General features: G+C 45.1%; 1 protein-coding gene across 1 annotated transcript in view; it reads left to right on the forward strand.

Annotated features, from left to right (window-relative positions):
- Window positions 1-1,421: 1,421 nt before the first annotated feature.
- The window catches only part of LOC6042425, a 48,283-nt gene continuing 34,652 nt past the window's right edge, over window positions 1,422-15,052 (forward strand). The window contains exon 1 of the mRNA XM_038248566.1: window positions 1,422-1,974. Coding sequence (XP_038104494.1) covers window positions 1,929-1,974 — 46 coding nt within the window. The 5' untranslated portion in view covers window positions 1,422-1,928. The remainder of the gene's footprint in view (window positions 1,975-15,052) is intronic.

Here is a 15,052-nt window from a genome sequence, read left to right on the forward strand (position 1 = left end):
GGTTAACAAAAAAAGCTGTGTAAAAAATTAACCCATACTTTTAGTTAAATTAACCAAGATTTTCTTAGATTTGCCCTGACCGGTCTCTCCGTGCAATAAACCAAATTTCCAGTTTTTGCTTTTTGGGTGTTTTTAAAAGCGCCTTGAGTCAGGGGTATTAAAATACACCCAAAAAGCAAAAACTGAAAATTTGATTTATTGGACCTTTTTTAAAAAAAACTCCAGAATTTAACAATTCTAAATCCTCACCCCCTCCGAAATCATTTAATCGACTAAAAAATGTAGGATCTTGTGTGTAAATGTTAGTGGGAGGGGAGCCGCGGCCTACTCGGGGTTAGTAGAAGGGATTGATGCTAAAAACGTAAGAAGGGAAGGGGGATCAAAAATCAAACCATCCACATTAACGACCCCCGGGTCTTTTGTGGTCTCTATTGCAAGTTTCTGCTCGAACCTAGGAGTCCGAAGGCTTTGAATGGGGAGAGCACCCAAACCTCTTTTTACTCCAAGGAACCTTCCACCCCAGTGTTTGAACTGACGACCTTTGGATTGTGAGTCCAACCGCCGCCAGCGATTCCACCGGAGTAGGCTTGGTTTGGTGTGTTGTTTGTACTTATGGCATGGAGACGACTCCTACACCTGGAATGACTTAACGGCCTAACAACCAAGGCCGGGACCGACATTTTACTTCCTCATCCGATGGAAGGTTGCAGCAGATGGGAATCGAACCCAGAATCATCCGCTTACAAAGCGGACAGCGTAACCATTCGGCCACGCACTGCCAGAGGATCATGTAGGGGGTTTTGGTTGGCTCTGCTAGCCTTTGTTGTTGTCCTCAGCCGCAACTCAATGTCCAGCTGCTGGAGCGCATCTGAAAAGTTTTAGATAAATAAAAACACTAATAGAAAATAAAATGCCATAAAATCTATCGATTACGAAAAGAGTTGCTTCCACTGTTATTCATTGCAAACAAAAAAATAATGAAGGCAAAATTTATCCTCAGAACAGAAGGAAACTTCTCCCCGATTGAAAAACGCTGCTCTAGCGAATATTTACACCGAGCGTGGGCTGGTAAATGCTTTTCGTCCTCAACTGTAGCGTCGCCCTATATATTTATAACATTTGTCGCAGAAATGTCCCAATAGCTAAAACAACATTGACAGTGAATGATCAAATTTGGAGATGCTTCAGGTAGCATCTAAAGTGAAAGTGAAAAATTCAATTATCTAACTCATACCAGCTCAGCAACAGTTAGTGGCACGTGCTAGCAACTGTGTGTAAACAAAAACACTCATTTCCTGTCGGTCACTCGCCACGAGGCCAAATCGGTGCGCATGTCCTGTACCAGCCTCGGTCCAGAACTCACTCCCGAAGGCGCCGCAGCATCCGCCGTCAAAAGGAGACTACCGGCATCGTCGCACCGTTCAGTCCTCCGGTGACAGCCAACAGGACCAGACGCGCGCCTCCTTCCGTCAAACTGCTCGGTTCGTCTGTTTTGAATCGCTGGCGTCGTTTGTCATTTTTATTTTTTCATTGCCGGTGACGTTGTTGTTGTTGCGGCGGTGCGAATCTGGTAGATTGCGTTCAATCTCTTTTGTGGTTAGCTTTTTGTATCACATGTGAAGTTGAGTAACGAAATTGCTTGTGCTATTTGCCTGAAGTTATGCTGTTGATGTGACAAATGGAAGTACCTAATCATTTGATGGAAGTGGCTTAGAAGTGTGCCAATCATGGCCGTATTTGTTTCCCAAGAGGTAGAAGATCAACGGCCAACAGTGGGATGCCGTTTTCAATGAAGAAGTTTTTCTTTGGAGAGAAAAGTTTTGCTGAATAGGTGATAGTACACAAAAGTAGCGCGAATAATTTATCAGAGAAAAAGAACCTCGTCCCCACGTGACAAGTGACGACCGAGCACAGCTGAACACTTGAAGATGCTTGCAATTCTATGGATTACGTTGGTTCTGGTGAAAACTGGCGGTAAGTAGCTGAAAACAGTTATGTTGTTAACAAAAGGGAAAAGAAATTTTGCCTTTGTGAATCGTATACCATTCTAGAGTAAATTTTCAAAACAACCTATGAGTCATGAGTTTTCTATGCAGTTACGACTTATTGAAAATTTAATCCAGCATTGTTCTTCATTTAACCTTCCTACGGTATTGGGGTCCTTTTCGGCCTTTTTGAAAATTAAATTTGCCGTTACTTTTGATATAAACATGCTAGAGTCTTGAAATTTTCTGACATTAAATTTATAGTACAAATACACATTTTACAAAACAAATAAACCTCGGACGACCCCTAGGGGACGTCCATAACAAAAAGTTTTTTAAAGGTATTGGGGTCCTTTTCGACCCCAAACTTTAAAAAATCGTAAAAAATCCAGTTTTTGACCGATTCCGGTTCTTTTGGTCACAAATGAAAGTCGTCTTCTTTCTAAAACCGACCTTAAAAACCGTATTTGGTCACTGCGGCCACCGGGAATCGGCTAGAACCGAAAAAATACCCTTTTGAGAACCCAACTTTGACGACCTGTATCTCCGGCAAATTTCAACCAAATAGGATGCTCCGGTTTAAATTCGACAGGTATTTACCTGTACTTTGATCATTAATATCAGGTCAGATGACCTACCGGTTCCGGAAATCCAGAACATCCGAAAAGTTCATGTTTTACTGTTTTTCACATATAGGTGATACCAAAACTCTCATGATAGTTAAAATTGATACATGAAACTTACTAAAAACACAATACACGATTGCCAGAACCACTCTGGAGTGTTAGTAAATCACTTCCAGGTAACTTGGAACCGGTTCCCGGGTACCCGATGAACGGCCAACTTGACTTTTTTGGTGAAAACCCATCATGTTGCACATGAAACTCCATGAAGTTGAAAGATATGTCTGTTCGATAGCTCGTTGTGGTCGCTCCGGATTGGCTGGTCGTTTGGGGAATCGCAGGTCCTTCTGCGGTTCGGGTTGGAGGGTTTGCCGTGGGTTGGCACTAGTGATCGTCGGACCCGTTTGGTGTAGCACAAAAACTCGCGATGTTTAATTGAAACCACACAACTAGTAAAACTAGTACTTTATTTAAAGAGACGTATCACTAATTTAAGTTTTATTAATTCTAGTCAAATAATTTTCCTTTTCGCACTGCTCGTAAGATGGGTCAATTTGGAATGGGGGGAATCATACAATCTTCGGCTTGAAGCCACTTCTTGCCGCGCTAGTCGCTTTTGTTTTAGAACTACAAGAACTTTTCGTTTAGATTTACAATTCGTACAACTCGTTGGTAGCCATGCCCGTCAGCACAAGCTATATGGAAGATGTGATCGGATTGGTCTCCAACATCCTCCCCCCCTCTGGAACAGCCGGAGTTCCAGCATTCTCACCTGTCTCCGCCTCCGCCGGATTCTCCACTGGATCCGCGACCGTACTCTCCACCGGCAGGATACAGATCTTCGTTACCGGTCGCTTGATGACACCGTCCGCCGTCTTCAGCGAGACGACTCGAACCACGCCATCGTCCCCCGGAAACACCTCCAGGATGCGCGCCATCCGCCAGCGTGTCGGTGGTTGATTGTCGTCCCGTATGATCACCAGACTCCCAGGCTTGATCTCCTTCGGCGGCTTCCACCACTTGGTTCTTCCCTGCAGCTGTGTGAGGTACTCCGACCTCCACCGTTTCCAGTAGAGCTGCACACACTGTTGGATCTGCTGCCGATGGTCCAATCGGCCCGTTGCAATGTTGGTCAGGTCCTCCTCGGGTAGCGCTTGCAACGATGTGGTGACCAAAAAGTGCCCTGGGGTCAGGGGCTCCAGGTCATTGGGGTCGTCCGAGAGTTGAGTCAGCGGCCTTGAATTGAGACAACACTCCACTTGGCAGAGAAGCGTCGCCATATCTTCGTACGACACAGCTGTGTCGCCTAGCACCTTCAATAGATGAACTTTCGCCGCCCGTACCGCACTCTCCCAAAGCCCACCAAAATGGGGGGCCCCAGGGGGAATAAAACTCCACTGCATACCGTCGTCCGCACACCACCTCGACACCGCCTCCCGGTGTTCCTTGGATCGCAACAGCTTGAAAAAATCCTCCAGTTGATTCCGCGCACCCACGAAATTTGTGCCGTTGTCCGAAAACAGCTTGGCACACTTTCCACGACGCGAAATAAACCGCCGCAACGCTTGGATAAAACACGCCGTCGATAGGTCGGTCACCAACTCCAGATGAACCGCCTTCGTGGAGAAACAGACGAATACTGCCACGTACGCCTTCACTGCTGCCCGTCGGTACCCTGGTCGTACGTAGATCGGTCCAAAATAGTCGACACCAGTTGTAGAAAAGGGTTTGGATGGTACGACTCTTGGTGTTGGTAGTTCAGCCATGAACTGGTGTATGTTTGCTGGCTTGGTCCTGTAGCAAACAATACATTGGTGGCAGACTTCTCTGGCTAGGTTGCGTCCACCAAGTGGCCAAAATCGAAGTCGGATTGTGCTCAGCATTAGTTGTGGTCCAGCGTGCAGAAGATTCAAGTGGTAGTGCCGCATCAACAGCTTGGTCAGCGTGTGACGTGCTGGCAATACGATCGGGTGCTTCACACTCTCACACTCTCCCGAATTCCCAAGTCTACCCCCTACCCTCAAGAGACCATCCCGCGACAGAAATGGATTGTACCATCGCAGGGGCGATGACCGCGAAACACAATCTCGCTTGCCGATTGCCATCAGCTCGCGAGCGAAACACTCCCCTTGCACCAGCTGTAGAATGTAGGTCTCTGCTTGTAGTAGTTCAGCTGAAGTTAACGGTCCAATGTAGCGATCATCCTTAGGGGTTCGTAGGTTGTGTGTACAGCGCTGCCACCAGGCCGTGTGGCGCACCATCTGTGTGTAGGTTGAGTAGTGTGCTATGTACTTGTCGATGAAGCTGGGCTCATCAGCTGTTGTCGCTGCTACCACTTTCCGCCTCTCCTCCTCCAGTCCATCAGCCGTGAAGACTGTCCGCCTCGGCCAGTGATCCATGCTCAGCAGTAACCATTCGCCTTCCCACCACAGCGGCTCGTCCAGTAGGTCCTCTGGTGCCACTCCGCGGGAGATGAGGTCTGCAGGGTTCTTCTTCCCAGAAATATGGTTCCAGTGGCAGTTCTCGGTCAAACGCTGGATCTTAGCAACTCGGTTGGCGACAAACGTTGTCCAGGTCGCCGGAACACCAGCCAGCCAGCGCAAAACTATTTCTGAATCGGTCCAAAAGAAGATTTCAGGAGAGAGATGGCAAAGTTCGAGGGATTCCATGACCTCGACGTACATTTCGGCCGCCAGGGTTGTACCACGGAGCTCAAGTTTTGGAATGCTTTGGGTTTTGAGGGGTGCCACTCTAGATTTGGACATCAGTGGGGCGACAAGGATGTGACCGATCGAATCTTCCGACCTGACGTAGGCAACCGCTCCGAGGGCCTTTTCCGAAGCGTCAGAGAAGAAATGTAGTTGGATTACCACAGCCCCAGGGATTACTACCACACGCTTAATCCGCAATTCGTTCAGTCGGGGAATTTGTTCGTAGAACTTTCTGAACTCTGCTTCGACCCTTGTTGGTAGTGGTGACGTCCATGTCAGTTTGTGACCATTTGCATCCAACAGCGACCAAGAAAGCTGCATCATTATCTTTGCTCGGGTTATCACGGGGCCAATAAAACCAAGGGGATCGAACAAACTAGCAACGATCGAGAAGAGTTTCTGCTTCGTCAGCGGAGTGTCGGGCAAGAGTGGTGCTTTGAACTGGAACCTGAAGACGTCAGTGTGGGGCATCCAAATCAGTCCAAGAGTTTTCACCATGGGATCGGGGTCAAGGTGGATTCCGTCCGCTGATTGGATCGAGAAGTCTTCGTTGGGTAGGCCTTCCAGCACCTCTGGGCAGTTCGACGCAAACTTCCTCAGCTTGAATCCTCCACTGTTCAGCATGTCTTGCAGCTCAACACGTAGTTGTTTGGCGGTGATTGGATCGTCCGCCCCCGTAATCGCATCGTCCATATAGAAGTCTTCCTTCACAGCAGCTGACGCCAGTGGGTAGCGTTCGGCCTCGTCATCAGCTAGCTGCACCAGGGTTCTCGTCGCGAGGAATGGGGCAGGTTTGGTTCCATAGGTTACAGTTGACATTTCGTAGGTTGCCAAGGGTTGGTCTGGGGTTGGGCGCCACAGGATCGACTGGAACCGCCTGTCTTCCGGGCAGACATCCACCTGCCGAAACATTTTTTCAATGTCGGCTACCACCATAATGGGACGGAAACGACTGCGTAGGATGATGGACCGTAGGCTTCGCTGGATGATCGGTCCGGACAGCAGGCAATCGTTGACGGACAGGTTGGTGGATGTTTTGGCTGAAGCGTCGAACACTACTCGGACCCGTGTGGTAGTGCTCGCTTCTCGCACGACTGGGTGGTGAGGGAGGTAGAATCGGTCCACACCATCCTCTTCGGGTGAGACACGCCGCATGTGTCCCAAGGCCTCGTATTCCTCCATAAAGGCCACGTACTGATCGCGCAACGACGAGTCCCGGTTAAGTCGCCGCTCGATCTGGAAAACCTCCGTTCCGCAGTCACCTTGGAATCGCCTAGACTACGGATGAGTTCCTCATTCCTTGGCAGAGAAACTTGGTACCGTCCAGATGGTTGTCTTTGGGTGGTCTTGACAAAATGGTCCTCACATCTGGCTTCATCGGGTGAGTAATTGTTCTCCAAACCAACCTCTTCGTACTCCCAAAACTTCTCGATCAGCTCGTCTAGTCGACTCGAAACAACAGCATCGCACAGGACAGACGTAATAGGGCCATCCACCGGGTATCTGCCTGCGACTACCCATCCAAAAACAGAGTCGACCAAAAGGGGTAAATTGTCGCCCAACTGCATGCGACGTCCAGTAACGAAATAATCGAAAAAGTGTTCTGCGCCTAGTACGAGATCAATGGGGTGGGATTCCAGAAACCTTGGGTCTGCTAACTCTATTCCAGCTGGTAGGTTCCAAGCAGAAGTGTTAACAGCAGCCGTAGTAGATTGGGACGAGAGTTTGGGCATAACGTAAACTTCCATGGGTTGGGAAAATTGGGAGTTACGTGACCGGACAGTCACGTTGACCTTAGCTTGGACCTTGGAAGCTATGCCTTGGATGCCTACCACCTGAATTGTGCTCCGAGCCTCCCGGAGCATCAGCTGTTTCCTCATGTGTCTGCTCATCAGATTGCATTCCGCTGCACTATCTAGAAGAGCCCTTGCCTGCACTCGATGACCCTGGTCGTCCTCCAATACAACCATCGCTGTGAGCAATAAAACTCCCGCAGTCGATCCAGTTGCTGTGTTGCAGGTCACGGTGCTAGTGGTTGCCGAGTTAACCACCTTGGTGTTGGTGTCGTCAACAGCTGTTTCCATGGGTGTGTGGGTTGGTTCAGTGGTGGTGGTGTTGGTCATTGGTCTTGGGTCGCTTGACTTCCCCTTGAAGCAAACGAGTGTGTGGTGCTTTCCTCTACAGTTCCTACATGTAAACCTCGATCTGCAGTCCCGAGCTAGGTGATCGCTGCGAAAACAGTTTCGGCACAGTGAGTTAGTCCGCAGTAGGCCGTCTCGTTCCTGCACAGACATCTTGAGAAAGCGTGGGCATGTGTAGAGCAGATGGTTATCCGAACACGCAACACACTTAGGGCCTAATTGGGTAGTGGTTTTACAGCTTCTGACCGTGGAGACCTTCTTGACCGGTTTAGCTGCTACAGTCTCGTTTCTCTGCTCGGCCGGCCGGGTGGGAAGTGACTTTAGAACGCAAACGCGCCGGTGTAGGAAGTCGGTTAAGTCCTTCGCGCTGTCGGTGTCCTTAGGTGCAGAATGTTCCTCCCAACTCCTTCTGGTGGAACTATCCAAGCGCGAGCTGAGCAGGTGCACGAGCAGCAAATCCTTGTACTGCGAGGGTTGGGTTACCTGGTCCAGCGACTTCACGATCCTCTCGAAGGCATCCAACAAATCGGTCAACTCGGATGCGGACTCCTTCCGCAGGACAGGGAGATCAAAAAGAGCCTGAACCTGTTGTCTGTGGAGGGATTTGGTGTTGGAGTATTCTTTGCACAGGAGTTCCCATGCCAACGAGTAGTTAGCCTTCGTGAATCGGACACTTTCAACAATGGTGAGCGGCCTGCCCAACAGCTGACTACGAAGGTAGTGGAATTTTTCGATGTCGGGTAAGTCAGGTTGAAAGTGGATGAGAGAAGTGTACAAGTCGCGAAATGTGTGCCATTCATCGATGTTACCCGTGAACTTGGGGAGTGCGATTTGGGGTAGCTTGACATGGGGGGTGGAACCGGGTAGAGTGTTTTGGTGTGAGAGTGAGGTGGTATTGAGCACAGAATCTTCAGTATTCTCCCGAATCGTGTCCATAAGGAACGACTTGAGTTCAAAGTATTTGTTCTCAAACGTTACCCGATCTTGGACACCAGCAAGTGCTTCAGGGGTGTACTCTTCGTGAGACTCCACTTCTTCTCGGCATTCGTTAATCCGGTCCCAGAGACGGTCGAGCCTCTCCAGTCGCACTTTGACCTCGGTTAGGTTTACTGCTTCGGTCCAGTCCTTCATGAACTGGTAGATGTTGTCGAACGTCGTTTGGTGCCCTTTCATCCGCGTCTGCAGGACTTTCAGCGACGTTTTCGCTTTCGGCGGCATTGTTCCTCGAAAAATGAGACCAAAGTAGCACAACTTGGGGGAGTGAATTTATTGGAGCGCTAATTACCTGCTGGCTCTAGGATTTGAGCCTTGTAAAATCTTTAAAGATGATCCTCGTTCGCAGCAGAGCCAGCGGTCGCTTCGCAACGCATCAGCTGGACCACAGGTGATTCAGTGCCGACCATGTGCTTCGGCCTGAGACAATAGGGCGTCTCGAACACAATGGGATGGGCAATAGTCGATGTGGCACGGCGTTTCAGCAGTTCGGTTCGAACGAATGAACGAATTACGCTCCGTGCACTCGCCACCGACGATGTGGGTGGGATGGTGATCGCGATCAATTAGCAGCCGTGCTAACCGATCCTCAGCCAGTGTGGTGATGAATGGGTTGGGTGTGTCGAGGGTACCTGAGACACAGAGACCACGAGCAGTACTGGATTTTTGGGTGTAAGGTTTTGAAACCGCACTCACCTAGATTTCCATAGGAAATATGCCTTGTAGGATGACTACGCTGAATTTCCTCGAACAGGTGAGCCGTACCGACGCCGTCCAAAATGGCGTTCTCCTTGCCGTTTCGTGAATGGGCTTGGAATTTCACGATGGCGATTTTTGGCTCCTTCCGTCCTTCGACCAGACCAATCCGGTTCGAAGGACCAATGTTCGATAGCTCGTTGTGGTCGCTCCGGATTGGCTGGTCGTTTGGGGAATCGCAGGTCCTTCTGCGGTTCGGGTTGGAGGGTTTGCCGTGGGTTGGCACTAGTGATCGTCGGACCCGTTTGGTGTAGCACAAAAACTCGCGATGTTTAATTGAAACCACACAACTAGTAAAACTAGTACTTTATTTAAAGAGACGTATCACTAATTTAAGTTTTATTAATTCTAGTCAAATAATTTTCCTTTTCGCACTGCTCGTAAGATGGGTCAATTTGGAATGGGGGGAATCATACAATCTTCGGCTTGAAGCCACTTCTTGCCGCGCTAGTCGCTTTTGTTTTAGAACTACAAGAACTTTTCGTTTAGATTTACAATTCGTACAACTCGTTGGTAGCCATGCCCGTCAGCACAAGCTATATGGAAGATGTGATCGGATTGGTCTCCAACAATGTCCATCTCGGGTAATGCCGTTGTTCGCTGGGCCATTCTGGCCAATCTGGAACCGGTTACCGGTTGCCCCTTGGGGACACTTCCGGAATATGAGATAAACCTCATCATCCGACATATCAAACTTCATGAAATTGATAGATGTGTCAATCTACGGGCATGCCGTTGATCGCTGACCCATCCTGGCCAATCTGGAACTGGTTCCCGGTGGCCCCTTGGGGACACCTCCGGAATATTAGAGAAACCCTATCATCCGAGAGTATCAAACGTGTTAGAGATTTATAAAGTAACCAAGTAACCACTGATTTATATGGGTTCGAATGCTTTCTTTTTTAAATTGACTGTTATGAAAAAATAAAAATAAAATAGAAACATCGACCAGTTTTCACAGCGGCGAGTTGGCCGTGCGGGTTAGGGCGCGGACTTAGTGAGCTAGATAAAACTATCGCCGGTTTGTTATTTTTTGGGATTACAGATATTTTTTCCTAGCGTCTGCCAGATGTAAATTTACACATTATTAGAGGTAAAATTAAAGCTTAAGAGATAAAAGATGTACACCTTTTTTAATGTAATTTTATCATGATTTTTTTTTCTTGGGTAACTAGAATTATTTTTTCTGTTTTTCAATTTTTGAATATGTTTGAACGCCGGGACCGGTGGTGTAGTGGTATACGTGATTGCCTTTCACCCCAGCTGGACTGGATTCGATTCCAGAAGGTCCCGGTGGCATTTTTCGAGACGAGATTTGTCTAATCATGCCTTCTGTCGGGCGGTGAAGTAAATATTGCCCGCAGTCTAACCTAGAAATAAGGTCGTCAGGTCAGTCCAAGTGTAGGACATGACTCTGTCTCGGTTTGAATCGCGGAGTGGATGCCCACTGAGAATTTTGGCTCGAGCTTCGACTCTGTTCAGGCTCGATCTCGAACCAGATCGACTCGAGGCTACACAGAAAAAAAAATCATGATCATATTACATCTGGGAAGGGGTATATCTTTAATGTCAGAAAAAAGGTGTAATTTTACCTCTGGAAATGTGTAGTTTTACCACTTTTCTGGTCTAATGTCACTTTTTCAGTCTAAATTGAGGTAAAATTACATCATAAAAGAGGTAATATTGAACCTTCCAAATTACAGCTTCTAAATTTGCATTATTTTTTACTGTGTAGAGACAAAATTCTCAGTAGGTGGAAACTTAGGAGTACAGTCCAGACTCGATTATCCGAAGGCCTTGGCAAAATTTCACTTCGGATAATCGCCGTTTCAAGCCTTCGGACACCTAGTTTTGAGTACGAATCTCGCAATCGAGAACGCCAACGCAATTGCTGTAGAGCGAACTATTTGATTTGGTATATTGTTGAAGTTTCCAATATTTTTTTTTGTGGTTTTGACACAGATATCTCGGGAGTTGTGGTTTGGGTTGATCGCGGCAAATGTCGGCCTACTAAGTTTGTTGCTAGCAGTGTTGATTGATATCGGGAAAGATTCGCGAAAAATAAAACAAAATACGCAAAACATTGTTGTGTCAGTGTATTTGGATATTCAGGCTGGTAGGAAAATCTGTCGACCTCGGGAGGGTGCGCTGGAAGCAATTATAATTTGCTATGTTGAGTATCAGTGTTTGCTCTGCTCAGGTTGTGCGTAGGCGGAAGAGTTGAGCCTGTGTTTGCTGGAGAATTTCAGTCCGGAGGCAGCTGGTAAATAACCAAAAGCGTTCTTTGACTGGCTTACCGAGGAAAAGTTGGTGAGCTCGAGATGGATAAATTCACAACAGTAAGGACTGAAGAATCTAATCTAAGGATCCTGCGGGGCACCAAAGCCGGTTCCAAGTGGCCACCTGAACCTGTTCCGGTATCACGAAGGTCTTGACTATGTCAAGTATTTTGCAGGATGATGTATTTGGAAATTGGACCATTAGTTTTTAAGAATGGGGGGCTGTTTGGTCAAAACTTCATTTTTTTTTTTCTTTTTCTCTTACCTTTCATTTTTCTAATCTAATCTATCACAAATGCCGCCAGTCCGACGAAAGCATGCTGGAAAGTCTTGTGATTAGATTCTTGTCAATATTAATAATTGCAGTACATCCGAGAATACCCAAAAATGTAATACAAAAATCAAAGCGGCACGTTGTGTTTATCGCAGAGAGGATTTTGTGAACGGATCACATTTCACAGAATCTACAGGGGAGGAAGGATGCGTGGACATGCCGTACCAAACGCTTCGAATAAGTTAGGGGTGGTGTTAGTGTAAATTTGGCAGATATTATATTTTTAGATGGAAGTAGAATTGGCAATTTGGGATTAAGGAACGGGGAAGTGGAGAATGGGTAGAAGGGTTATTTATTTTATATAATAGTAGTATAGGAGAATATAATCATCTAGCAAATAATGATGGAAAGATCCCACCAAGAATCTGCATATTTTATGCGCGATTGAGGCTTTTACTCAGCTAAGCAACGTCTTCTCGGGCATACAACGGTTCCTAGTTTTGCTAAATCCACAAAAGGAATCTATGCCAGGATATCTTTACCATGTCCACCTTATCCACTAACACTCACAAGTTCGTTCAAAACTAACCGATAAGACATTGACGGAAATCCCCGGAAGACGAAAAACACGGAGCGAAAAGTCAAACCAACCGGTAGCGATCATAGCTTACTTCGATCTCCGCATTTTATAAACATTTCTTTAAAGTTACACATTTCTACAGGACTGATGACTATTTTTTAATAGTCTACATGGATACCTACAACTTTGGTCAGAATAAACTGCCAAAAATTGTATGGAACATTGTTTTAGTGAACTAGGTAGTGGTCATAAAGAAGCTTTCCACAAAGTTTGAGCCAAATTAAAAAAAAAAACAAAAAGGGCATTTTCAAAATTCAGGGAAATTTACTCAATGCATTTTCAACACTTTTGATCTTATGTTGCGACAAAACCCGATGGTGTTGACCACTATTACTACTACTAATGGCTAGAATTGTCTTCCTTTATTCTCATTTGCTTTTAGCAGTACTTTAGAAGCTCCGGTTACTCCAAGCATCGCAGTTTTCGTCAAGTCTAGAATAGTTGAAGCATTTTCCTCATCCCTTAATCCTTAACTATTATTTGGATTTCGTGTGGGTCTCGTGGCGCAGGGGTAGCGGCTTCGGCGGCCGATCCCGATGATGCTATGAGACGCGGGTTCGATTCCCGCCTTATCCACTGAGCTTCTATCGGATGGTGAAGTAAAACGTCGGTCCCGGTTTCTCCTGTCTCGTCAGAGGCGCTGTAGCAGAAATCCCACGTTAGAGGAAGGCCATGCCCCGGGGGGCGTAGTGCCAATAGTTTCGTTTTCGTGTTACTTTACCTTATAACGTCAGCCCAACCATTCCCCACTTCAAGCCGGCACTTTACTTGATGGCGTTGAGTGGGTGTTAGCTTAGCCAAAACGAAACAATATCCATCACATTATATGTCTACACTGACCATCAACCATTCGTCGGATACTTGGGAGAGAGGGAGAGAGATCGGACTGGGGGTATCCTTTAATTATAGCGAATCGTTGGAAAATGGTTGTTTTTTGTGCCAACGGTCTTCAATGTGTTGTAGTGTTGTTTACAAATTATTCGACTTAGATACAAGTTGAAAATTTACAATAATGGTAGCTTAAAAGTAAAAAACATTTTTTATGTACATTTTGCCTTTTAGTTTGCGATATTCATCACGAATTTTGTTTCGCCGTTAACCCACACGGATGATGTCCTACAGATTTAGTCGACAAAACAAGCTTCGTCTGAATGCCTATGGGCAGCTTTGTTTACTGGAGACTGGATAAATGTCTACTGGCAGCAGAGCCGTACCTAGGGTCCACGGCGCCCTTGGCGAAGCATCAATTTGGCGCCCCTCCAAATTTTTCATCATTTTGATATGTTTACTTAAATTTTCAGCGATTGATTCAAAGAGTTTTAATAATATAATGGTAATTGATTGCATAAATATAACAGCTAAAAAATCCAACCACAATTTAATTCTTTGAAGAATTCAAATGTTTTATTATTTTTAAACCATTTCAATCGATTTATATCTTTCCAATACAGATAGGTTGTAACGAAAAGGTGCTTTAGGATTAATGTTGACTGAAAATAGCAGAGTGTTGTTTTATCGTTTTATCGTTGATCTGACCTAGCTTAAATTTCATTGTATCAGCATTTTCCTGCATTCCTGAAAAAATAGTTTAACTGATTAGAAAATGGACTCCTTTTCAAACTTGTTTTTGGATGGATTCCTTTTGAAACTTTTTTTTTCAATTTATTTTTGAAAACAATATTTCTCTTCTCTGTGACTGTGTTTTTTGATTGATATAAAATTCCTAAAATTTGTTTTTTGAAAATTCATAGCTTCAAACAAAGGCAATTAGTTTTTACCTTTTTAACACATTGAAATTTTTTGTTCGAAATTGTTCAGAACATTGGGTGTTCAATGTAAGATGTTCAAGTTCGAATGAACCAATGCTTCTCTTATCTTCTAATTCAGAAAGTGTAAATTTTAACTTATTAAAAATTCCAATAACTATAATTGGGAAAACTTAAAATAATGTGGACCCTAAAATTAACCTTAAAGCATACTTATCAGTTAGCCACAAGAAGAAAGTCTAATTTTTTTTTTATATTTTTGTTTATTATTTCTAAGAGTATAATTTTCATATCCTCTTTCAAGCATAGCAATTCTTATAATCCATTTTTTTATTCTTATTATTTTAATTTCGCTGTATCAAGGTAATTTCCTTTTTTGATGTCATGGAGTAATTTTGTGTTTCGCTTAAACCTCAATATTAAATTATATCTTAGAAAAAAAACTCTGCAAATCTTTGTAAAGTCCGCCAAATGTGAACATTCGGGTTTTCCGGATCACTATTTCTTCAATGCATATTTACAGTTTTAAAAAAGAAAAAAAAATATTAAAATTGTTGTTTTGAGTCGTTATTTATTATATTGTAAAAATCCTGATACTGGGAAATTATATATTAGCTATTTTGTTATTTCACAAAAATCTAATAACAAGTTCATACAACAAGTTGTATTGCAGATTCAGAAAAAAATCAAGAAGTAGATCATAGTTCCCAAAAATAATGAGGCTACTAATTAACGTTTCATTAAATAAGCATGAATAAATCGTAACTGAATTCATTGAAAAGAAACACATTTATAACTTTTCTTTATACATTACTGGCACTATTGGCATAGTTATAAACACTACCAGGTCCCGGGAATTCCCGGGAAATTTCCAAATTCAACTC

The sequence above is a fragment of the Culex quinquefasciatus genome, chromosome 1 (genome assembly GCF_015732765.1).
Source record: "Culex quinquefasciatus strain JHB chromosome 1, VPISU_Cqui_1.0_pri_paternal, whole genome shotgun sequence".
Lineage (NCBI taxonomy): Eukaryota > Metazoa > Arthropoda > Insecta > Diptera > Culicidae > Culex > Culex quinquefasciatus.